This window comes from Rhinatrema bivittatum, chromosome 4 (genome assembly GCF_901001135.1).
Source record: "Rhinatrema bivittatum chromosome 4, aRhiBiv1.1, whole genome shotgun sequence".
In the NCBI taxonomy this organism is placed as follows: domain Eukaryota; kingdom Metazoa; phylum Chordata; class Amphibia; order Gymnophiona; family Rhinatrematidae; genus Rhinatrema; species Rhinatrema bivittatum.
In genome coordinates, this window is record NC_042618.1 from 212586629 (window position 1) to 212610171 (window position 23543).

Genomic DNA, 23543 nt, shown 5'->3' on the forward strand with positions numbered 1-23543 from the left:
CGATGTCCTTTCATGGATTACAAACTGGCTAAAAGACAGGAATCAGAGAATAGGATTAAACGGATAATTTTCTCAGTGGAAGGGAGTGGGCAGTGGAGTGCCTCGGGGAACTGTATTGGGACCGGTACTTTTCAATATATTTATAAAAGATCTGGAAAGAAATACAACAAGTGAGGTAATCAAATTTGCAGACGATACAAAATTGTTCAGAGTAGTTAAATCACAAGCAGATTGTGATAAATTGCAGGAAGACCTTGTGAGACTGGAAAATTGGGCATCAAAATGGCAGATGAAATTATTGGGGATAAGTGCAAGATGATGCATATAGGGAAAAATAACCCATGCTATAGTTACACAATGTTAGGTTCCATATTAGGAACTACCACCCAAGAAAGATCTAGGCGTCATAGTGGATAACACATTGAAATCATCAATTTATTCTCTCAGGTAATAGAAAACCTAGGGGGCACTCCATGAAGTTAGCATGTGGCACATTTAAAACTAATCTGAGAAGTTTCTTTTTCACTCAACGCACAATTAAACTCTGGAATTTGTTGCCAGAGGATGCAGTTAGTGTAGCTGTGTTTGAAAAAGGACTGGATAAGTTCTTGGAGGAAAAGTCCATTACCTGCTATTAAGTTGACTTAGAAAATAGCCACTGCTATTACTAGCAACAGTAACATGGAACAGACTTAGTTTTTGGGTACTTGCCAGGTTCTTATGGTATGGATTGGCCACTGTTGGAAACAAGATGCTGGGCTTGATGGACCCTTGGTCTGACCCAGTATGGCATGTTCTTATGTTCTAAGTCCTGCTGCCCCCAATCATGGACCTCTGGAATTATGGACTGTTTTCTATTAGATGCACCAACACCCCCACCCCTGTCGAAAGAAAGTCAGGATTGGCGAGTCAGGGAAGGCTTCACTACCTTTTACATCCAGAACAGGAAGGCTCAACATGGCCACTGTTCCCACGCATTGCTCAGCCATGGCAAGACCTCATTCAGAGTCTTTAGTCATTTTTTAAATTTTAATCCAGATTTTTCAACCTCCCCAATGGAAGAGTGATCACCCAACAAGCCCTCCCTGCCTCTCAAATGTGTTTTACATAGTCTGGAAGTTTGGACATTCCCCACCGACCCCACATACGGGACACTTCTTCCCATTTGCAGCAGGAGCAGCCATTGCAGCACTGTACTACCATGCACTTCTCCCAAAGCAACCACTTTCTCTCTCTCCTCCCCTGACGACTCAGGCCTGTCTCAACAACCCGCATCTTGGGGGACTGCCAGCTTATCACCAAGTGCTCCAATGGAGCTAAAGTGACTGCCCCTGAACAGCAGAACTAGAATTTAGTCCCCAAATTTTTTTTTTTTTTTTTACATAAGCTTTAACATAGGTAACAAAATAAAGGTTCACTTCCCTGATAGATCAGAAGAATCCACTCAGGCAGCACAGGGGGAGAGAGGTGATGTACGGGGATGAAGAGCCAGCAACACTGGCTTTCAACCCCTCCTCAGTGAAGGACAAGAGCACCAAGAAAGGTCACTGACTCTCTGCTCATCTCTACTCGACCAGAAAGATAGCTCTCTAGGACTTGCCCACTTCTGGAAGCAATTTGTCCAACAAACCAGTGACTGCAGGTAAGGCACCTCTACCATCTGCTGGAGATAGAGAATACCTGGAAAGCTGCAGGTGGCACAGTGCAGTAAGTACAGTATTATACAGTGAAGCTTTGAGTCTCTCTCTAACTGCTGGTGGGGGTGAAAAACTCAGTCTGGCCTGGTGGACGAAGAGGAAACTAAGATGGTTATTAGGGCCAAACTTACTGTACTCCCCCTCTCATGAGCCTGAAAAGTTTTGAATAAAGGAACTGAAAAAGAAAACCCTGTGTAGTATTCCTGCAGAGTACAACTACATCCTAAGACTGTATAAAGCCACTCCCAATGCACAAAAAAGGATTGTAAAACCCTCACAAGATGGTACAAGGAATCTGCAATGAGCTTTCAATCTTACCCTTTCTTCCTGTTTCTTCATTTCCTTCTCTAGCATCTGCGACATGTAACTGACAGCTAGGATCACATGATTTACACCTGCCTATCCCAGAAAAACAAAACCACAATTGTTACTAAATTATCATCATCATAATTAATCACTGTTAGTAAATAAGAAATATCGTCTTCTTGGTTATACAGCTTTATAATATACCAGTTCGGTGCTTCCAACTTATTACAAATTATATCATATAGCTGCAATGCTCTCAAAACCTGAGATGTGTTCCATTTCACCAAACTTTGGGCTGAGCTTACAAAAATTTAAAAAAAAAAAAAAAAAAGCTTTTCCAATATTTGTGATGAACAAACTCCAGCACAAATTTGGCAAATTTTTCAAAATGTTTAAAGAAAAGAAACGAGTCCCACAACCTACTCATGCAGTAAAGCCAATACTGGATCATTGAAGGTGATTGCAAGTGCAGCAAGACATAAAATCATTAACAAGAACAATTATTCAAAGAAAAGCAACTAAGTAGTTGGGTTGGGAAGTAGGCAATAAGATGGGATTTTTTAATTTTTTTTTTTGACAGACTATCATTTTGTATGTTGTGAAAAACACAAAAAAAGCTGTCATCAGCTTGCCCTACTTATCAGGCAGTAAGGAGAATTCTTACTTACCTGATAATTTCCTTTCCTCTAATGAGGGCAGGCCAATCCTCACCAGTGGGTTAAGCACCTCTGCCAGCAGATGGAGTCGGAGCAAAAGCTGATGTCACGGACATATAGCCCCACCCCAACATCAGCCTACCAGTATTCTCTGGAAAAGCCAAAATGTGGACAAACTGATTACACTTGAACATTAACAATCAACCACTCATGCTTCCAACCCAATGGAAACACTGAGCTCAGCCAAAAGCAGCAACACATTCACTAAACTAAGGAGCTAGGTAAGCTACTTACTAGTTTTCAGTGAAGAGCAGGAATCAAATGCTACAAAGCTTGCCCCCAAAAGACTAACCAAAGCATAAAAACTCAGCAGCCTCGGGCAGGTTTGGACTGGCCAGCCATCATTAGAGGAAAGGAAATTATCAGGTAAGTAGTAATTTCTCCTCTCTCTGCATTCAGGAAGGCCAATCCTCACCAATGGGATGTACCAAAGCTAATCCCAAAGAGGGCGGGAGGTTGCCAGCGGTCCAGTTAATAATGCCCACATGAATGTGGCGTCCTCCCTAGCCCAAAAATCCAAGAGGTAATGCCTGGAAAAGGTGTGCAACGGGGACCACGTCGCACTCGGCAAATCTCAGCAGGCATGAACAAATGAAGTTCCACCAACAATACCACCTGAGCCCTCGTGGAATGTGGTCTGATCTGTTCAGCAAAGCAACCTCATCAGCCATATAGGCAGCCATAATGACTTCTTTAACCCAACAGGCTATCATTCCCTGCGTCACTGGTGCTCCCTGTTTACCGCCAGCATGGAGCACAAACAGGCGATCCGACTTCTGGACAGATTTAGTCACCACCAAGTATCACAGCAAATATCGATTGACATCCAAAGAACACAATAGACATTCACTTTCACCTCTGCCCCTGTCCAAGGTGGCCAATGAAATGGACTGATTCAAATGAAACTCCAAAACCACTTTTGGCAAAAATGAGGATGCAGTCTGAAGCTGTACCACTCCTGGAGTTATACACAGAGGCGACTCATGGCAAGAAAGCCTGCAGCTTGGAAACCACATGCACCGAACAGATTGTTATCAGAAATATTGTCTTCAAGGTAAGCAGCTGCAAGGAAAGAACACAAAGCAGCTGAAAGGTCAGACCTGCCAAGAATTCAGGACCAAATTAAGATCCCACATAGGCACCGAAAGCCGCAAAGGGGGAGTGAAGATGCTTAACTTCCTTCAAGAAATGGGACACATCAGCATGGGAAGAAAAAAGGCCCTCCATTGACTCAACCCCTATAAAAAGCAAGGGCCACACTTGAACCTTCAAGGTTTTTCAGGGCCAAGCCTTTACACAAGCCATCTTGTAAAAATTCCAAAATTAAAGGAATATCCACCATGAGAGGTTGAGAACCTTGCTGAGAATACCAGGCCTCAAAAACTCTCCAAACCCTAACACAGGCTAGAGAAATAGAAAATTTCCTGGCCCAAAGTAAGGTGGAAATCATAGTGGGCGAATAACCCTGCTTCAACAACCGAGCCCTTTCAACGGCTAAACCATAAGACAAAATTGACCCGGGTCCTCATGTCGATTGGGTCCCTACTGCAACAGATCCTTCCAAGGTGGCAACCTGAGGGGACTGTCCACAGCAGCCTCTGAGCCCAATCCAAATCCACTAAAAGGATGTTGTTTGAGTTACAATCTTCTGGACGATCCTGCCTAACAAAAGCCAAGGCAGGAACGCATACAGCAGAGTGCCTCGCAGCCACTCCTGAACAAGAATGTCGATGCCCAGCACTTTTGAGTCCCACCTGGACTGAAAAGACGCAGAACTTTCGCATTTTTGAAGGCCACCAACTGGTCTAGATCCGGGCAGCCCCAGCAGTCCACAACGAGCTGAAAGGCTTCATCCGCCAGCTCCCATTCTCCTGGGTCAAAGTTTCTCCTGCTGAGAAAGTCAGCTCTGATATTGTCCTTTCCAGCAATGTGAGAGGCGAATATGCCTAGATGGTGTTGTCCAACCCACACCATGAGTGCATCTACTTTCTCAGACATCTGTTGATGCTTGGTTCCACCCTGATTGACGTAAGCCACAGTCACACACTGACATTATTCGGACCACCTGAGCCTCTAGACACTCAGCGAACCGCAAGCACGCTAACCGAATCACCCATGCTTCCAATCTGTTAATTCTCCTCTGCCACTCCTCTGCATTCCCATGACCTTGCACCATCAACTCCATGACCATGAGCCCCCCCAATCCAGAAGACTCGCATCTGTCATCAGCACCAACCAATCCAGCATCTCCAGGAAAACTCCCTTCCTGAGATGATCTGCCTGTAACCACCAGTACAACTTAGACCTCAACTCCAATAGTAGGAGCAGCCTCATTACATAGTCCTGCAACTGCAGGTTCCATTGAGAAAGCAACATGTGTTGAAGAGGTCACATACGTGTCCTTGCCAAGGAAACTACTTCCAGTGTGGCAGCCAGCAACCCCAGGACCTGATGATAAGACCACACGTTCAGGCAAATAGTGTTTGTTAGGGTTCGAACAAAAGCCATCAACCTTTGGATTCAAGTCTCCCACAGAAATACTCTGCCCTGCTTCTTATCGAAGTGAACTCAGAGATAATCCAGAGTCTGAACAGGCTGCAAATTGCTCTTGGCCAGATTTATCACCCAGCCTAGCTCCAGTAGAAATGAAACTACCTTGTGAGAAGCCCGAAGACTCTCTTCCATGCTCTTGGCTCAAATCAACAAGTCATCCAGATAGGGGTGAACTAAAATGCAATCCTTGCATAAGGCCATCATTACCACCACCATAACCTTGGAAAAGGTCCTGGGCACACTGGCCAGCCTGAAAGGCAAGGCATGAAACTAGCAATGTTGATTCAGAATGGCAAATCGTAGGAACCGTTGATGTTCCCAATAGATGGGGATATGCAGATATGCCTCCACAAGATCCAGAGACGTGAGGTATTCCCCTGCTTGTACTGCCATTATGACAGAGCACACAGTTTCCATCCTGAAATGAGTGACTCGCAAATGACGATTGACACCCTTGAAATACAGTACAGGTTGCAAGGGCCCTTCCTTCTTGGGCATGACAAAATAAATGGAACAGGAATCATGGGCTTTCAGGTCCAACAGCCTTAGCTTCCACTGCTACCCTCTTCTCAAGGGAGTTACACGGAGATATTATAAAGGCAAAGGAATGCAAAGAAATTCTAGGAGCATATCCATCCAAACCACTTTGAAGACCCATTGATATGAAATAATCTAGGCTCACCTGTGATAAAAGTGAGATAGGCTATCTTCTTGGTGGCTGGGACCATATCCAGAGGAATCTTTAATATCTCAACTAGATGTTTTTTTAAAGGTAATAGGAGGCCGTTCACCAAGGACCTTTGGAAAATTAAGCAGCCGCAAACTCAGTTGTCGAAGGGAGTTTTCCAGAAATTCCAGCCTCCTAACAGAGGCCAGATGCTCCCGAATAATTGCAGTATTGGTATCCTGTAACTTTTTAACATCTTCTTCCAATTTCTGGATATGAGACAAATGATCTTGCAAATTCGTTGATGATCTTGAGCAACCATATCCAATTTCAGTGACAAGTATCCAAACGTTGGGTCTGCTCTTTAAAAGTAGAGGACATACCTGCTATTAAATCCCAAAGGGATTCCAAAGTAACAACAGCTGGTCTCAAAATCTCCTGGGGTAATTGTACAGCTATTCCACTTCCCACAGCACAAACACTCCCATTAGTTGTAACCAGGAGGACATCCCCGCTCTCTCCAGCACTCCCTGTGGAGGCCTTCAATATCTGGGCTGGAGTAAGGGTCAGTACTCATTCTGGCAAAACGCCGGCGGCTCCATCCGGCTGAGGCTTTCCGAATGAGTCTCCTCTCGAGGCCTCAGCACAGACAATGTCGCCTAGGGGAGAAGCCATCAGATGTTGTCATGGGTCAGGAGGACTCAAAGATATCTCCCCAGGAGAAAACAGAGCTCCTCTCTCTGCTTCATCAGTGGGGGTAGAAGCCCTCAACTTCATAATGAGAGTCGCGAACTCGGTGATACATTGCTGGTCCGCGGGAAGGTTAAGTTCAGACGGAAAAATCCTAACCTTCCCCTTCCTCTTGTGCAGAATAGCAGAAAGTCAGTCAAAGAAAGCAAATAGAACAGGTATATCTTGAGGAAATTGCAGAACAGCAGGAGTCGCATCCTCTCAAGCGGCCATCTTGGATCAGCCCTACGTTATCTCAGAAGCAAGTTCTGCCACGGTCAAATAATGAAGGGAATTCCTCCAATTTGTCTGAATATCTATAAAATTCCTCTACAGAAATTATTGCTAGATAAGGTTGTTAGATTTTTTTTTCCGTACAAGATATAAGCCTAGTTATGCGTTACTACTTTAAAAATATAAATGTTTCCTTTCTGGGTGGTATAGTTCGTGTCTATCCAGACTTAGCTAGACCTACCTAGATGCGCCGGAAGGCTTTTCTGAATATGAAACCCAAAGTTGCTTCTCTTGGAGCAAGTTTTCTCTTGCAGTATAAACATAAATGCATAGTTAAATTACAGGATTACATTTTTTTCAGACCTCAACAGTTGTGGGAGTTCTTAAATGTTAGGGTAACTGTACCTGCTATTAATCTTTAGTATTAGTGGGTCATAACTGGGTAGTTAATGTGGGGATGTTCTCACACTGCAGTTTCCTTTTATTTTATGGTTTCATTGACCTCCTCCTTTATTTTTATTTTATTTCCTATCCTCTCCCTAGATTACCTCTATGATGGAGAGAGTTTGTAACAAATTTCTGTAATGATTAATTACCTGATTTACACTGCCTTAAGTTGTACTCTCTGAAAATTTCTTTAACAAAAAGTATTACTTTGTGGTTGTAATAAAAAAAAAAAGAGTGAGATAGGCGCCCACCTATCTCCTGCACCAACAGGTGAGCCCACAAATCGTCATTGAGAAGATCGAGGAGCTCCACTTTCAGAGCCTGCATCCTTTTGAGGTCTTCGGGGGGGGGGGGGGGGGGGGGGGAAGGACTGAGAACTGAGGAAGGGACGGGATCTCTGGGAAGAGCTTCCCCTATAAAGCTGAAAACGCTGGTAGTTTCAAGAGCGGCCACTTGACCAAAAATTCCGAGAAACCAGCTTCTTGTCCTCCTGCAAGTGAGGGACCTGGGTTCCCCCCCCCCCCCCATTTATGCCATTTTTTCCAACTCACTGCCAAACAAATGCAAACCTTTGAAAGACAGCTTAGTGAGATTGGACTTTGAAATAGCATCTGTTGACTGGTTGCACAGCTGCCGTCTAGCCACTATAACAGAAGTGGCTCCTCTAGCGGCTGTGCGAACCAGGTCACAGCCCACATCAGCTAAGAAGGAGTCCCCGGTTCTACCTGATTCTTGAGAAAGAGGCAAGGTAGCTGGAGCCACCAGGGCGCAACAGGACACAATTTGCAAGTTCATCGCCACTGCCTCAAAGGTTTGCTTTAGGATAGCCTCAATTCTCCTATCCTGAGCATCCTTAAGAGCTGCACCTCCATCTACCAGTTCGTTTTGTGAGAGAACACACAAAAGCCATCCATCTTAGGAAAATGCAACTGCTCTTTGGCCTGCAGATCCAAGAGGTATAAACCTGCCAAACACACCCTCCTTGAAAGGACGTCACTGGCGCACTCCATTCTAGATCAATCAACTCTTCAATTGCATCCAGGAGGGGAAAATCATGAAGCCTTATAAGGGTGACCAAAATGGGGTCCATCTTCTGCACCCCTGAGAAGTCATCCCCAGCCATTCTGAGGGTCTTCATAGTCTGAGCAATCAGGCTTGGCAACTCATCTCTATGAAAGAAATGGAGAAGAGTTCTATGTGGCTCCAAATTTGGGGGAGCCACCACCAGAGTCATCTTGATCCACATGCATTTGAATCTTGTCAGGCCGCGCTATGTCACGGTGCTTGACCGTGGTGACAAACACAGAAGAACTCTGAGTGCAAGGACTAAACTATAGGTATTGCTCACTCAGACGACCACCCCTGTAGAAAGGTCTGTAATCCCTGGAAGAATTCCACCCAGAAAAAGGAGGACAGCTCCATTCCAGGCTCCATAGGCCCAAACCCGACATCCTGAGAGCAAGTCTCCCCAGAACACCTAGCCAATGGATCAACTGAAGAAGGGGACACCCCCATCATATTGCCTTCAGACCCACTCCCCTAGGGACCGAGGAGATGGACCATAGTCTGTAAAGTCAGAAGGAGGCAAATCCCCATGAGCATCCAGGCAGTGCCGACATAGGCTTGCAGAAAGCTCTGGCTTTATAAGATATGCAGCACAAATAGATAAGCGCTTAGACTTCTTTACCACCTGCACCATGCTTGTAACGCACTCAGACAGATATATAGGCACACACCCAGCTAAATACACAAAAATTGCATCCAGGTACCCAAACATAAAAAGCAGGCTCAAACTAGGCACACAGAATGTGCATCCAGGTACATACACTTTAAAAAGCACTCAAGCTATGCACATAAAAATGTGCATCCAGAAAGAAGTATGCCCAACCTGGACGCACAGTGGGGCAGATTTTCAAAGGGGTACACGCGTACCCCCCGAAAACCTGCCCCAAGCTCCCCCTGCGCGCACCGAGCTTATGTTGTATAGGCTGCTGGCGCACGCAAAGCCCTGGGACGCGCGCGCGCAAGTCCCGGGGCTTTCCTGGGGTGGCGTGTCAGGGGGCGTCGCGGCCAACGCAGGCAGGCGTAACTTTCGCGATAAAGGTAGGGGAGGGGTGGAAGGAAAGTTACCTCCGAGGCCGCTCCGATTTTGGAGCGGCCTCGGAGGGAACGGAGGCAGGCTGCACGGCTCGGCGCGCAGGCTGCCGATTTTGCGCAGCCTTGCGCACGCCGACCCCAGATTTTAAAATCCGGCGTACTTTTGTTTGCGCCTGGGGAGTGAACAAAAGTACGCGCGGGCGTACTTTTATAAAATCTACCCCTGTATGTGCGTCCAATAGAACCACTCAGACACACACACACTTGCACCCAAAAGGAGATGCAGAGGTAGAAGCACAATAAGACGTGCAGGCACGTGCAAACACACACTGAAAACTCACAAACTAATGGCGGCGGACTACCACGCACCAAAAAGGAGAAGCCCTAGAGCGGGCCTAACCAAACAGCTGCTCAACCCGCCATGCCTGAACTGCCTCCACACCTCGCAGAACTCCCCGGAGACATGAGAGTGAAAAGTCGAATGCTGAGGAAAGAAACCCAGTAGGAAAACTCCTCACTAATTATTTTATATAAAGTAAAAACTTTTACCCAAGCTCAGCCCTCCCTGGCCGAGAGCAGGAACGGGTCTTAGCTATGGTGGGAGAATGGGAAAGTATTCACCACCGAGCCTCTCTCCGCCTGCAACCGCTAATTAAAAAAAATAATAATTTAAGTCTATGCCACCCAAGGCTACCGGTTTGAAGGCTCTCAACTGAGGGAGGGACCGAACGGTATCACTTCAGGAGACAAGTGGTGAAATTTAAATGTCTCATCTTCTAGATTTTTTTTTTTTTTTTTTTTTTTTTTTTTTAATATGTCCACCATCTACCTGAGACAGAGAATACTGGAGGGCTGGTGTCAGGGCGGGACTACATATCCATGATGTTAGCTTTTGCTCCGTCTCCATCTGCTAGGAGATGTGCATAACCCACTGCTGGGGATTGGCCTGTCTGAATGCAGAGGAACCACCATTCATGCATTTTGATGACCACAGGTCAAATCATTACTATAACTCTGCTACAAACAAACAGTCTTAATCTTGATATATACAGCCAGCGGTATGTATATCAAAACAGAACAAGAGAAAGAGATAAATTGTCTCCTTGAATCACTTTCAATAACTGAAAGATCACACACTGAATAAAGAAAGAGGGCCATATCAGGGTTTCTGTCCTTAAGATCTGTAGTAATATTTACATTCTGTAGGTTATAAAGTCAACTATTTACAGTTCAAATTGGCCTGTCTCATTACCTTCACCAAGGCTTCCACCTGGTGCAACAGGATAGGCTTGTTACAGAAATCCACCAGTGGTTTTGGCACACTGAGAGTCAGAGGACGTAACCTTGTCCCATAGCCACCAACCAAAATTAGAGCTTTCATTCTGACCTAAAATAAAAAAAAAATAATAATAAAAAGACAAAAACTGTACAGTAACAGTGCACCTTGGTTACAACCTGCAGAAGCAGGAGGGACAAATTAGGCACAGCTCTCCTCCTGCAAGGTCAAACTGCACTAACAATGCTTAGACTGGGACCACTGGGATGGGGCATCCTGTCAAGTCTCATCTCTATCACTTACTCACTAATTCTTCTGCATGATGGTGTTTCATGTTGCTTTTGAATACAAGGTTAGCCCCACTTTCTTCACACATTTTGCTATGATTTGAAACTGTCCATCAAAAAACCTTGCTAAAGAGACTGACTGATTCAGTTATTTCCACAATTTCTACTCTACTGATCCACCAATCTCAGTGAATTACAGTCACTTAAGGAAGGCCATCACGGAAAGATTAAACGATTTCTTTGCTTCGGTGTTTACTGAATAGGATGTTGGGGAGATACCCATTCCAGAGATGGTTTTCAAGGGTGATTATTCAGAGGAACTGAACAAAATCACGGTGAATCTGGAAGATGTGGTATGCCAGATTGACAGACTGAAGAGTAATAAATCATCTGGACCAGATAGCATATACCCCAGAGTTCTGAAAGAACTAAAAAAATGAAATTTCAGACCTACTTCAGTTAATTTGTAACCTATCATTAAAATCAAATGTTGTACCTGAAGATTGGAAGATGGCCAATGTAACCCCGATATTTAAAAAGGCCTCCAAGGGTGATCCGGGAAACTATAGACCAGTGAGCCTGACTTCAGTGCCGGGAAAAATTGTGGAAATTGTTATAAAGAATAAAAATCACAAAACATTTAGATAAACATGATTTAATGGGACACAGCTAGCATGGATTTACCTAAGGGAAGTTTTATCTCACAAATCTCCCTCATTTTTTTTGAAGGGGTGAATAAACATGTGGACAAAGGTGAACCAGTAGATGTGGTGTATTTGGATTTTCAGAAGGTATTCAACAAAGTCCCGCATGAGAGGCTTCTAAAAAGAACTAAAAGTCATGGGATAGGAGGCGATGTCTTTTTGTGGATTGCAAGCTGGTTAAAAGACAGGAAACAGAGTAGGATTAAATGGTCTGTTTTCACAGTGGAAAAAGGTAAACAGTGGGTTGCATCAGGGATCTATACTTGGACCAGTGCCTTTTAATATATTTATAAATGATCTGGAAAGGGGTACAAAGAGTGAGGTGATCAGATTTGCAGATGACACAAAACTATGCAGAATAGTTAAATCTCAAGCAGATTGTGATAAATCGCAGGAGGACCTTGTGAGACTGGAAGACCGGGCTTCCAAATGGCAGATGAAATTTAACATGGACAAATGCAAACTGATGCATATAGAGAAAAATATGCCCTTGCTGTAGTTACACAATGTTAGGTTCCATCTTAGGAGTTACCACCCAGAAAAGAGATCTAGGTGTCATAGTGGAGAATACATTGAAATTGTCGGCTCAGTGTGCTGTGGCGATCAAAAAAGCAAAAACAATGTTAGGAATTATTAAGAAGGGAATGGCAAATAAAATAATGGATGTCATAATGCCTCTGTATCGCTCCATGGTGAAACCGCATCTTGAATACTGTGTACAATTCTGGTCACTGCATCTAAAAAAAGATATAGTTGCACTGGAGAAAGTGCAGAGAAGGGCGAACAAAATGATAAGTGGCATGGAACAGCTGCCCTATGAGGTAAGGCTAAGGAAGTTAGGGCTGTTCAGTTTGGAGAAGAGAAAATATGATAGAGGTCTACAAAATCATGAAAGGACTTGAACAAGTAAATGTAAATCAGTTATTTACTCTCTTAGATAACAGAAGGACCAGAGGGCACTCCATGAAGTTAGCAAGTAGCTCATTTAAAACAAATAGAAGAAAATTATTTTTCACTCAGTGCATAGTTAAGCTCTGGAATTCGATGCCAGAGGATGTGGTTACAGCAGTTAGTGTAGCTGGGTTTAAAAAAAACCGTTTGGATAAGTTCCTAGAGGAAAAATCCATAAACTACTATTAATTATTAAGCAATAGTAGTTTGAGATTTATTTTATGCTGGGGTACTTGCCAGGTACTTGTGTCTTGGATTGACCACTGCTGGAAACAGGATACTGGGCTTGATGGACACTTGGTCTGACCCAGTATAGCAATTCTTATGTTCTACAGAAAAGCACAGCAAAATCTTACAGAACGCAAAACAAACATGGGGGCAGACAGCCATTCTATGGTTTGATTCATTCTTATCTGGAATAATTCATACTATATCCTATGCCTTGTTGAATTCCAATAGGTTTGTTTTTGGTTTTTGTTTTAACAGTTTGCATAGCAAAGACGGGTGGCAGGTTTTTCTCTTTCAAAAAGTGAGCAACCCTACAGAAGACCAGGAAAGGGGGGGGGGGGGGGTCTCCCAAAGAGCAACGACCCCTCCTCTGCTCTAGGGATCCTCTGCTAACTTTACCTTTGGGATCTTGAATTTGAACTTAGAACTCTTCTCCTATATCGTCTTGAATGCTAATACTAGCTGGGAGCCCGTTCCATATGTCTAGCACCCTTTGCCCGAACTGAAGAGGACGACCAAAGCCAGAGATGGGCGCAGAACTTATTTCACCTACAGCTTTATCCTCATTGCCCACAGCAAAGGAGGCGCATTCTTGTCACAGGCTTTCTTGAATTCTTACTATCCCCATCACCTGCCTTAAGGAGACAGAAAGATTTGCTTTCTCAGGACCCAGGAAACAGAACGTCTGCCCTCCCATACCAGTAAAGGCAAGAAGGTGCTGTTTCTTTCCCACCACTGCTCAGTTAAGGTCCCTCATCCCCTTCCTCACTCACCACCTTCGTCACCGGCCGCCCCGCTTCCAACTCAGCACACGAGGGCTGGGCAACCACGGGTTAGGGGGCGGAGCGACTTAGTCCTGTTTCCGGGATCATAGCTCCGCTCATCTGAAGGCGGCGGGCGAAAACGCCCCGCTTCGAGCCCCCTCTTACCCCTACAGGAGCTCGGACCCAGCTGGGACGGCCTTTGCCTGCCGGTTCTACGGCAACAGCTGCAGCCAATCACCTCACACTGACGTGGCCCACTAATCGGAACACCAATCAGATGCTGACGCAGTATCCGTGTGTTGCGTGTAAGTGGCCTATGGTGTTACGAATCCGCGTTGTCATGGCGCCGGATCCAGAGATGCGGAAGTAGCTGCTGATAAACTGGATTTCTGGAGGGGCCAGGCTGGAGCGGTATTTCCCAACTAGTGTGACTTCAGACCGAAACAGGTGTGCCACGGAAACGTCACCACTCTGATATTCAGAACCAAAGCAGCAACTGGGCTCTGCTCTCAAGCACCATCAAGTGTTATCGGCAGTGGTTTTTAAATGTGGAGGAGCGCCTTTCTGAAAACATGTGTAATTATGCATGAGCCCGGAGTGTGGTACTTCATGTTCTGTATGTTTGTCTTATTGGAATGTAAGCTCTGTCGAGCAGGGACGTTCTTTTTTTTTGTATGTTTGTACAGCGTTGTGTATGTGGTGTAGTGCTATAGGAATGTTAAGTAGTAGTAGGGCCCCACTTTGTGCGGCACACACACCTACTTTCTTCCTGCTCCTGAGCTTCCACTTTTGAGTTCTTCCAGCCTATCTTATCCTCAAGCTGAGTGAGAGAGAGAGAAGGTAGGCTAACTACTGGATGTAATCCATTTTGAATGTTGGGAGCAGCAGCAGTGGATGAGCGCTGATAGCCGTTTGTGACAATAAAGGTAACTTAACTGAGCAGACTACCTACCTCCGATCCCTTTCTCTTGCACTTGACTATTATGGATGTGCATTCGTCACAAGTTTATTTCGATGGGTATACGCATTTGTCACAAATATCTCATTAATATACACACATACTCTCCATTTCCCATGTGTACTAGAAAGTCAGTGAGGCCGCAAAGTTTTCACTGCCTTCCAGAATAGTTACAATCGGATATTAACGGGAGAAACATCCTCAAAGGACTATCCCACTTTGAAACCCACAGCCTAGTAGATTTCTCAGGATTCAGAATCAATTTCTGGAGGGATAACCAATTATAAATTGCCCCCAACAGTCAGTAAGGATTGCAATTGCAACAGACTGGTCCTTATTAACTAACACTAATAACTGAATGTCAGCAAATATAGAAACATAGAAGTGACGGCAGAAGAAGACCAAACGGCCCATCCAGTCTGCCCAGCAAGCTTTCACACCTATTTGTTTTCATAATCTGTTACTCTGACTGCTGAGGTCAGGGCCCTTATTGGTAACTTTTTGGTTCCAATTCCCTCCCCCCCCCATTGATGCAGACAGCAGTGCTGGAGCTGCATCTAAGTGAAGTATCTAGCTAATTGGTTTGGAGTAGTAACCGCCGTAATAAGCAAGCTACTCCCGTTTGTTTACCCTGCATGTGCAATTCAGCCATTGTTGGTTGTCTGAATAAAAATCCTCTTTATTTAATTCCCTCTGTTGCTGAAGCAGTGAGCTGCCCTGGATACTTATTCCAAGTCAAGTATCATGTTTAATTGATTCGGGGTAGTAGCTACCGTAACAAGCAAGCTACACCCATGCTTATTTGTTTACCCAGACTATGTAATTCATTCCTTGTTGGTTGATGCTGATATAAATCATCTTTTCTTCATTCTCTCTGCCGTTGAAGCAGAGAGCTATGTAGGTAGATCAACCCCAAATTTTTCAGTTCTGCAACAAGTGGAGTAATATAAAGATTAAGGGGAGCATATTCAATGACATTTAGCCAGAAAACTTGTGAATTATCTGGCTAAATGCTGAGTTTTGAATATTTCTGCCACTTATCCAGATACATTTTGGCCAGCCAACTCATCATCTGGGCTATAGTAGAGCAGTTCTAAAGCTAGCTAGATACACTTACTTATCCAGCTACCTTAATAATAGTCGGGTATATTCAATAGTGTAGCTGCACCTCTGAATATACCACAGTTTGTTGGATATTTATCCAGCTAACTCTGCTGGCCAGACAATGGCTGAAGATGGACCCCTAAATAAAATCAGGGAGAAAAGTGATCTCACCAGCACATCTCCTTTATTGTCACATATCCCCTCTTGGTGTCCATTCCCTTTCTTCTTTCTCTTATCCCCTAGCTAGCTTCCTATTCCCCCTCTTTCACCTCCTCCTGTCCATTTCCCCCACTCTCTTCCCCTTCATAAATCTGTCCCTTATTTTTCTCACCCCATCTCCTCTTAGCTCCTTCCTTGCCCCTCCAGGTCCTTCACACCATTTCTCCATCCCTTCCTGTAAACATTGTTTTCTCTTTCTCAACCCCTCCCTCAAGACACTCTTCCCCCTTCCCCTACTCCCTCCCTCCCATTCACTCCTCTTCAAAGGTTCTATCTCTTCACTCCAAATACCCCTTTTCACCATCTCCCTCCCTCCTGCTGTTCTTCCCTCTTTTTACCTCCTCCCTTCTTCCAGATGCTCTTCTCCCTTCTCTCCCCTCCAGCCCCACCAGTCACCCACCAGTTTATCCCTCCCCAGTCCCATCAGTTTCATTCCCTCCCTCAGCCCCATATGTTTCTCTTTTGCCCCCTTCTGTTACTGCTACCTTCCTCTGGCCAGCCAAGTTGCCACTTGTGGGCTGCTATTTATCTCTCAGCTATGCTGCTGTTCCCACTACTCTTAGTCTGTGCTGACTGGGTAAGCATGTTTAAAACTCATGGGCACCATTTCCTGTAGGTTGGTCATGTTCATTTTGAGATCAGCTTATAGGATGTGCAAGCCAGTAAGTTTTGAACGTTTGCCCAGCTGGCACAGACTGAGAAAAGCAGGGACAACAACACAAGCTCCAACTGATACTTTTGGTGGGTAAGGTGCATGACCATGCAAACAGGGGCTGGCAGCAGGAGTAGCATTTAAGTGCACGCCAAGATAACGCTGCACCTACCTTGAGACCTGGTTCAACAGCCACAAGAGATGACGTGCGCTTAAGCTGCTCCTGCTGCCGCCTCATGGGGGAGCAGTGAGAAGGACTGACTGTACCATATTGGATCAGGTGGAATCCAATTTCTGAAACGGTGGAAAGCCATTTTTTGTGGTGGTACTTGCTGCCCCTTGCCACCGCACAACAATGCCTATGGGTGCACAGCAGAACAGGGGGTCAAGCATGGATAATAGCAAGGAATTTGCCACTGTGGATGATGATCCTGTGAAGAGTAGTTCTCCGAATATCCCTCTTTGCCCTCGAGGATAGGCATTCCCCCAAGCTGGGATTGCTGCTCAGTCATGCTTCTTGGCCTGGAGTTGGGTCTGACCAACCTGGTTCAATGATACCTTTTACTGAATTCTTGTTCTGGGGCTTCCTTCTCCCTAGCTCTCATATCATCTCACTCTCCTTTTCTCAAAGAGGGGATTGGTGCAATAATTCTGCATCATACCTTCCAACTTCTGGATTTCTAGGGCTCTGGATGTGGCTAGGGGTGGAGGTCCTCTCCTGAAACTCCACCAAGGGTTCTTCTCTGTTTAGGGCTTTCCCAGATTTTCACCTGCTGGTTTGTCTTTGGCTGTGGGCTATTTTGCTAGCTTCTTTCCTGCAGCCAGTATATGCCTTATGTCAGGAACTACCCAGCGAGGAGGTAGCATACCTGGAAAGGCTAGGCCCCAGGAGTCTTGGTGGAGCCCTGGTACTAATCAGGAACCAGTAGCTAGTGATATACACCTGATGGGGAGTCATGAACCGAAGTCACTGGGAGGACTTGGACAGTAACAGGAGTTGCTGGGACAGCTTGGACAGGAACAGAATCAAAGTCTAGATGAACAGAGTTTCCATGTAGTGGACGCCCAGGAGTTTGTTGGACCAGCAAAGGTGTATTTTCTGAGATTTCCTTATATCGTGGCTTCAATTTAGGGCAAACCAAATGTTAGTCCAATGGAAAGCCTTCAGAGGTATGTTCACCTTTCTTGGGTAGAGAAGACAACTATCCTCAAGCTCCCTCATTAATTAGCAACCTCCATGGCTCTGTTGTAGGTTCCCCAGGCTGAAATTCTTAGGGCTGTGGGTTCAAGCCCCATCAGCCTTGACAGAATACCCCCCTCTGGACATCCTCAACAACCCCTGGGATCCCAGCCCTAACCCAGGAAGGCACAGTTCAGAGTAGGCATGGAGGTCAGACTTTGTCGGGCCCAAAGCAGGAAAGGGTCAAACTTTGCTGGCCTGGAATCAAGCACAGGACCCAACCTGGAGCCCAGATCTGCAACTGACAGTTGTCAAAATAATTGGAGCCAAACTCTCTGGGATGGAAACTGGAATCACAGAGATAACTGAAACTGGGCTCTCCAGTGTGGGAACAAAAGTCATTGAGATGAACAGAGCCAGCCTTTCCTATACAGAAACCACAGCTGACTTGAAGAAAGGCCTTGGCTCAGAGTCCTGGTGTCAGAGTAGGTTTCCCAAGGTTAGCCAAATTTAAGTCCCAGAAGCTATCTGCTAAGGCCTCTACAGAAACTGCTTCTCTAGAATAGGCAGGAGTGGAACTGCTGGGATAACTGAAGCCACTGGTGCCAGAACTGACTGAGATGGGATGTGGTTGACTCTGGAAATCACTACAACCCACCTTAGGCCTGAGCTGCTCCCATCTCATGCTCTTCGAACAGCTAGCTAGGTACTGGGGAGGTTGTAGCCCATCTACATGCTCCTCCCAGCAGCATCGGTGGTTGACTCCAGAAGTCACCACATCCTACCTTGAGCCTGAGCTTCTCCCAGCCTGCTGCTCAGGTATGGGGAGGCTGCAGGCTTCTCTATTTATTATTGCTCCATTACATTTTCTCTTCCTGATGCTAAGCCTCCCCAATCTCATCAACCACTACTAACACCAAGTCCACCTTCCCAATTCCCCACAATCTTTATCACCTGCCATTCTGTCATTTGCAATGTTCACCGCTCTTGAACTTAAAAGTTTTCGTCCTCTCATCCAGCTGTCTCCACCCTCCCTGACAGCACCTCATCCTTGTCACTGTTGTCACATTTCTACCTCTCTTCTACATATTCTCCTAACCCTCCTCTTACCATCAATCACATCTCTGGCCCCCCATGGCAACTTTCAACCCCATCGGTGCATATCAAATCATTATCACCCAATCTTATCACTGTTCCCCTTCTCCCTTCCTCTCCTCTTTCCAGTGCCCTTTGGAATGCCCACTCTATTTCCAAAAAGCTTGTCTAAATTCATGACCTCTTTATTTCTCATACTCATCCTCTCCATGTCTTGACTGAGACCTGGTTTTCCCCTGAGGACCCTGCTTTAGTTGCTACTCTTAGTCATAAAGGTTTTCTTTTTTTTCCCCCATATACCTCGTGCCATAGGCCATGGTGATGGTGTTGGACTGCTGCTCTACCCTTCCTATACGGTTCAGCTCCTCATTCTTTCTTCTTTTCGAGGCTCACATCATCCATCTATTCACCCCACTTCCTCTCTGGGTAGCTGTCATTTATCAACCCCTGCTTCACTTTTTTGAAGGAATTAATAAACATGTGGATAAAGGTGAACCAGTAGATGTAGTATACTTGGATTTTCAGAAGGCGTTTGACAAAGTTCCTCATGAGAGGCTTCTAGGAAAAGTAAAAAGTCATGGGTTAGGTGGCGATGTCCTTTCGTGGATTGCAAACTGGCTAAAAGACAGGAAACAGAGAGTAGGATTAAATGGACAATTTTCTCAGTGGAAGGGAATGGGCAGTGGATTGAGACCCTTACTTTTCAATATATTTATAAATGATCTGGAAAGAAATACGACGAGTGAGATAATCAAATTTGCAGATGATACAAAATTGTTCAGAGTAGTTAAATCACAAGCAGATTGTGATAAATTGCAGGAAGACCTTGTGAGACTGGAAAATTGGGCATCAAAATGGCAGATGAAATTTAATGTGGATAAGTGCAAGGTGATGCATATAGGGAAAAATAACCCATGCTATAGTTACACAAGGTTAGGTTCCATATTAGGTGCTACAACCCAAGAAAGAGATCTAGGCGTCATAGTGGATAACACATTGAAATCGTCGGCTCAGTGTGCTGTGGCAGTCAAAAAAGCAAACAGAATGTTGGGAATTATTAGAAAGGGAATGGTGAATAAAACGGAAAATGTCATAATGCCTCTGTATCGCTCCATGGTGAGACCGCACCTTGAATACTGTGTACAATTCTGGTCGCCGCATCTCAAAAAAGATATAATTGCGATAGAGAAGGGCTACCAAAATGGTAAGGGGAATGGAACAGCGCCCCTATGAGGAAAGACTAAAGAGGTTAGGTCTTTTCAGCTTGGAGAAGAGATGGCGGAGGGGGGATACGATAGAGGTGTTTAAAATCATGAAAGGTCTAGAACGGGTAGATGTGAATCGGTTATTTACTCTTTCGGATAATAGAAAGACTAGGGGGCACTCCATGAAGTTAGCATGTGGCACATTTAAAACTAATCGGAGAAAGTTCTTTTTTACTCAACGCACAATTAAACTCTGGAATTTGTTGCCAGAGGATGTGGTTAGTGCAGTTAGTGCTGTGTTTAAAAAAGGATTGGATAAGTTCCACACTAACCACATCCTCTGTGCCAGAGGATGTGGTTAGTGCAGTTAGTGCTGTGTTTAAAAAAGGATTGGATAAGTTCTTGGAAGAGAAGTCCATTACCTGCTATTAATTAAGTTGACTTAGAAAATAGCCACTGCTATTACTAGCAACGGTAACATGGAATAGACTTAGTTTTTGGGTACTTGCCAGGTTCTTATGGCCTGGATTGGCCACAGTTGGAAACAGGATGCTGGGCTTGATGGACCCTTGGTCTGACCCAGTATGGCATGTTCTTAAATCCCTCCCCTCCTTTCTCATTGCCTTTGATTCTTGGATCTCCTTCTTCCTTGACCCATCTTCCCCTTTCTTTATTCTTGTTGACTTTAACCTCCATGTTAATGACTTTCTGACATAATGTCTCAAATCTCCTTTCCTTAACCTTCTCATTTGATGCCCAACTTTGCTCTACTGCCCCTACTCACAAGCATGGCCAATGCCTTGACCTAGTCCTTTCCTCCAACTGCTGTCACAATTATCTAATAATTTTTACACTAAACCATCCTCGCCCACAGCCTCGTTCAGTCACCTCAACCCTTGTATCCTCTCCGCCACATTGTCTGAGTCAATGGACGAAGCAGTTTCTTCATACAACACTATCTGGTGATTTTAAAAGGCTTGCATGCGTCAAAACCAGGAGATATGAGCTGATTTTAAAAGGCCCATGACAATGAGCATATCTCACAATCCGCACACAAAACATTTTTCTGGGGAAAGGGGCAGGGCATGAGCTGGCCGAGGCATGAGTTCTGCATGTACCTATTTATGTGCACAAGCGCGCACCAGGGTCTCCTACCACATAACTTTACTTCTGCTATGGACAGCGTGTAAGTCATAAAATAAAAAAATTATAGGCTACTTGAATTATAGGCTACCTGAATGTTGTGACTATTAGTTTATTACAGAAAAGACACTTCCTATCTCTGAATCTTGCGAAAACACAATGTGTTCTGATTCAGTGCTCTCCAACTAAGAACCAACAAATGTCAATTGTGATTGATAATTCTATTTTTTCACTTGACTCCTGTATCCGGAATTTATGAGTAGTTTTAGACCCCACTCTGTCTTTCCGTCCCTATGTAAGAAACCTGCTAAAATCTAGATTCTACAAGCTTCGGGTTATGTGCGGTCTTAAACATCTCTTGGAGAAGCCAGACTTTAGGATGGTTGTACAAGCATCAGTTCTATCATTAGTGGATTATTGTAACTCTGTTCTTCTTGGCTTACCTGCCATGACAATCAAACCTCTGCAATTATTGCTTAATGCAGCTGCCTGTCTTATCTCCAGGCAAGAAAGACGCAACCACATTACCCCCATGCTTATGGACCTTCATTGGCTCCCCATCATGGAACGGATCAAATATAAAATTGCTATTACCACCTTTAAATTGATCTCTTCAGACATGTCACCATAGGGCAATGCACTTTTACATATGTACTGCCCCACATGCCAATTACGCTCTTCTCATAGGGGCCTCTTGAATGTGCCTTCAGTGCGCCAAACAAGATTATGCTGCACCATGGACTGTGCCTTTTCTGTGGCAGCTCCGATTTTGTGGAATGCATTGCCTGAGGCCCTATATTTAGGTGACAGTCTAAAATCCTTCAAATCCTTGCTGAAAACATGGCTATTTAAGCAAGCGTATGACTTGATCTGAAAATTATCTACTCGAATTATTGGTTTACATAGCTGTAACTGAACTTGTATGTGTTTTTATGTGATATGTTGGTGCATATTATTTTATGATTGTACTACCTGTACATCACCTAGTTTTCTTGCTTTAGGCGATTTATAAATACAAATAAAGTTAAAGAAAATAAAGATACTTAATGAGGTTTAGGGGGTCTGGCCTAACAGTTAAAGGTAGGCAAAGTAACAGGGGTTAAGAATGCCAATTGGTTAACTGGGTGAACTGGGAATGAACTGGGAAAATGGGCTCTAGCGGCATGCATGTCTACTTACGCGAGCAAGGCAGCATTTGCGCGCACATGCATTCATCAATATGAAATTGTGCACACATGTAAGTGCGAATAGCTGATTTTAAAACGTGTGCATATATGCACATTTTTAAATTACCATGGCCAAGTGCACACACCGGAAAACACATGCAGCTTTTAAAATCTACTTCTCTCAACCTAGCTTGATGGACTCACATCAAGCTAGGTTGAGAGAACATTGCCCAAATCTCATCTTGGAGTGAGTTTCCTCACTCCGAAGGCCAGCAAATCTTCACAAGAGACCACTGTTCTGTTCGTAGGTGTCACGTAGCATGTCAAAGTGGCCCCTAACCCCTACACACTTACCTAATCCCCACCTCGAGTTACTAGGTGGGCCTACCATAGGGATACAAATACCTGCCTATGGGCCATGATATTATGGCCAGTCTCTCTCTCTCTCTCTCACTCTCATATTAAACATGGTCCCCCAGTGGTTGAACGCAGGAAATACAACAGGTCTGGAATCTGAAATGGTATCGCAATTTGCACTAACTAACTCTTTGCACAGGTAATTAGCGCAAATTGCGATAAATACTATATTAGCATAAAACACGCCCCTTTTGCTATCGCATGCGGTACTTACTGCATTTTGATAAATCCAAGCATTAGGCACCTAAATTTGAGTGTTCAGTACTCTTTGAATATCAGGCTTAAAGCATCTGTATTTCACCAAAGCTCCACAAATGCCCCTGCAAACTCTTAACATGGACTATATGGTGAACAGGATTACTTCTATTGTTCAACTGTTATCCCTTCTCCTTTTCTTTATGCATCATTCTCTGTGCTGTGTGATCATTGCATTTCATATCCTTTGTGTGTGCATCATTTTTTGTGCTTCAGTGTATCTCGCATCTTTCATGTAATGCTCCTTGTACCTTACCCATAGAAAAGGCAGAAAATCACAGGAATATAAATAAAGACCTATTTCTTGATGGCTTTTTTCCTCATGTAAGGAAGAGATGACAGGTGCAGTGTTTATTTAGTTTTTGTCTACCTTTCCATATTTATCCATTGCTACAAGTTTTCTCTCTGCTTATATAAAATCTTTTGCGTAATTTCTCCATCTCTAGTAACAATATACTACAAAACAACGGTTACTGATGTTTCTTTCTTATTG

At 44.5% G+C, this 23543-nt stretch overlaps 1 protein-coding gene across 2 annotated transcripts in view; it reads right to left on the reverse strand.

The window, feature by feature from the left end:
• GMPPB (GDP-mannose pyrophosphorylase B) overlaps positions 1-13940 on the reverse strand; it is a 183436-nt gene extending 169496 nt beyond the window's left edge. The window contains exons 1-3 of one of the 2 annotated variants that reach the window (XM_029599666.1): positions 13822-13940; positions 10699-10833; positions 2016-2096 (exon numbers count right to left, since the gene is read on the reverse strand). In XM_029599666.1, coding sequence (XP_029455526.1) covers positions 2016-2096; positions 10699-10827 — 210 coding nt within the window. In that variant the 5' untranslated portion in view covers positions 10828-10833; positions 13822-13940. Of the gene's footprint in view, positions 1-2015; positions 2097-10698; positions 10834-13665 lie in introns of both variants that reach the window. The other variant, XM_029599665.1, reaches the window with a different exon arrangement.
• Positions 13941-23543: the final 9603 nt, after the last annotated feature.